The 660-nt window shown below is 35.8% G+C and overlaps 1 protein-coding gene across 1 annotated transcript in view; it reads right to left on the reverse strand.

Annotated features, from left to right (window-relative positions):
• LOC106868929 (sideroflexin-1) overlaps nucleotides 1-529 on the reverse strand; it is a 9,686-nt gene extending 9,157 nt beyond the window's left edge. The window contains exon 1 of the mRNA XM_014914398.2: nucleotides 339-529. Coding sequence (XP_014769884.2) covers nucleotides 339-415 — 77 coding nt within the window. The 5' untranslated portion in view covers nucleotides 416-529. The remainder of the gene's footprint in view (nucleotides 1-338) is intronic.
• Between the last annotated feature and the right edge of the window lie 131 nt (nucleotides 530-660).

Consider the following 660-nt stretch of genomic DNA (forward strand, 5'->3'; position numbering starts at 1 on the left):
TACTACTATTGCTACTACTACTACTACTGCTGCTGCTGCTACTACTACTACTCCTATTGCTACTACTACTACTACTGCTGCTGCTGCTACTACTACTACTACTACTATTGCTACTACTACTACTACTACTGCTGCTGCTGCTGCTACTACTACTACTACTACTACTACTACTACTACTACTACTACTACTAATAATAATAATAATAATAATAATAATAACAATAAACTGCAAGAGCTACAAAAGTGACAAGTACAACAATAGCAGCAACAATAACACCAAAGACAACGACAGCAACAACTGCATGAGCAAAAGGAAATAAAGAGATCAGTTGTCTTACTTGTAGAATGTCATCATGCAACCTGTAATTGTCATGTTCATCGGCACCTGAGCTGACATTCGACCAAGAATAAACATTTTTTCCCTTGTGTCTGGGTGGAATGCTGAATCATAGAGGTGCTTCGCTCTCCAGATATCATCATCAGTTTTTCCAGGGAAGTTTTCACCGTTTCTAATCAAAGAGAGAAGAATTAGAGAAAGAGAAAGAGAAAAAAAGAGTTAAGAGAGGGATGGGGTAGTGAAAAAAAAAAAACAGAAAAAGAAAGAAAAAAATGGGTAAAAAGAAAGAGAAACAAATAAAAATCGGATAACACAATTGATAA

Source organism: Octopus bimaculoides, chromosome 14 (genome assembly GCF_001194135.2).
Source record: "Octopus bimaculoides isolate UCB-OBI-ISO-001 chromosome 14, ASM119413v2, whole genome shotgun sequence".
NCBI lineage: Eukaryota > Metazoa > Mollusca > Cephalopoda > Octopoda > Octopodidae > Octopus > Octopus bimaculoides.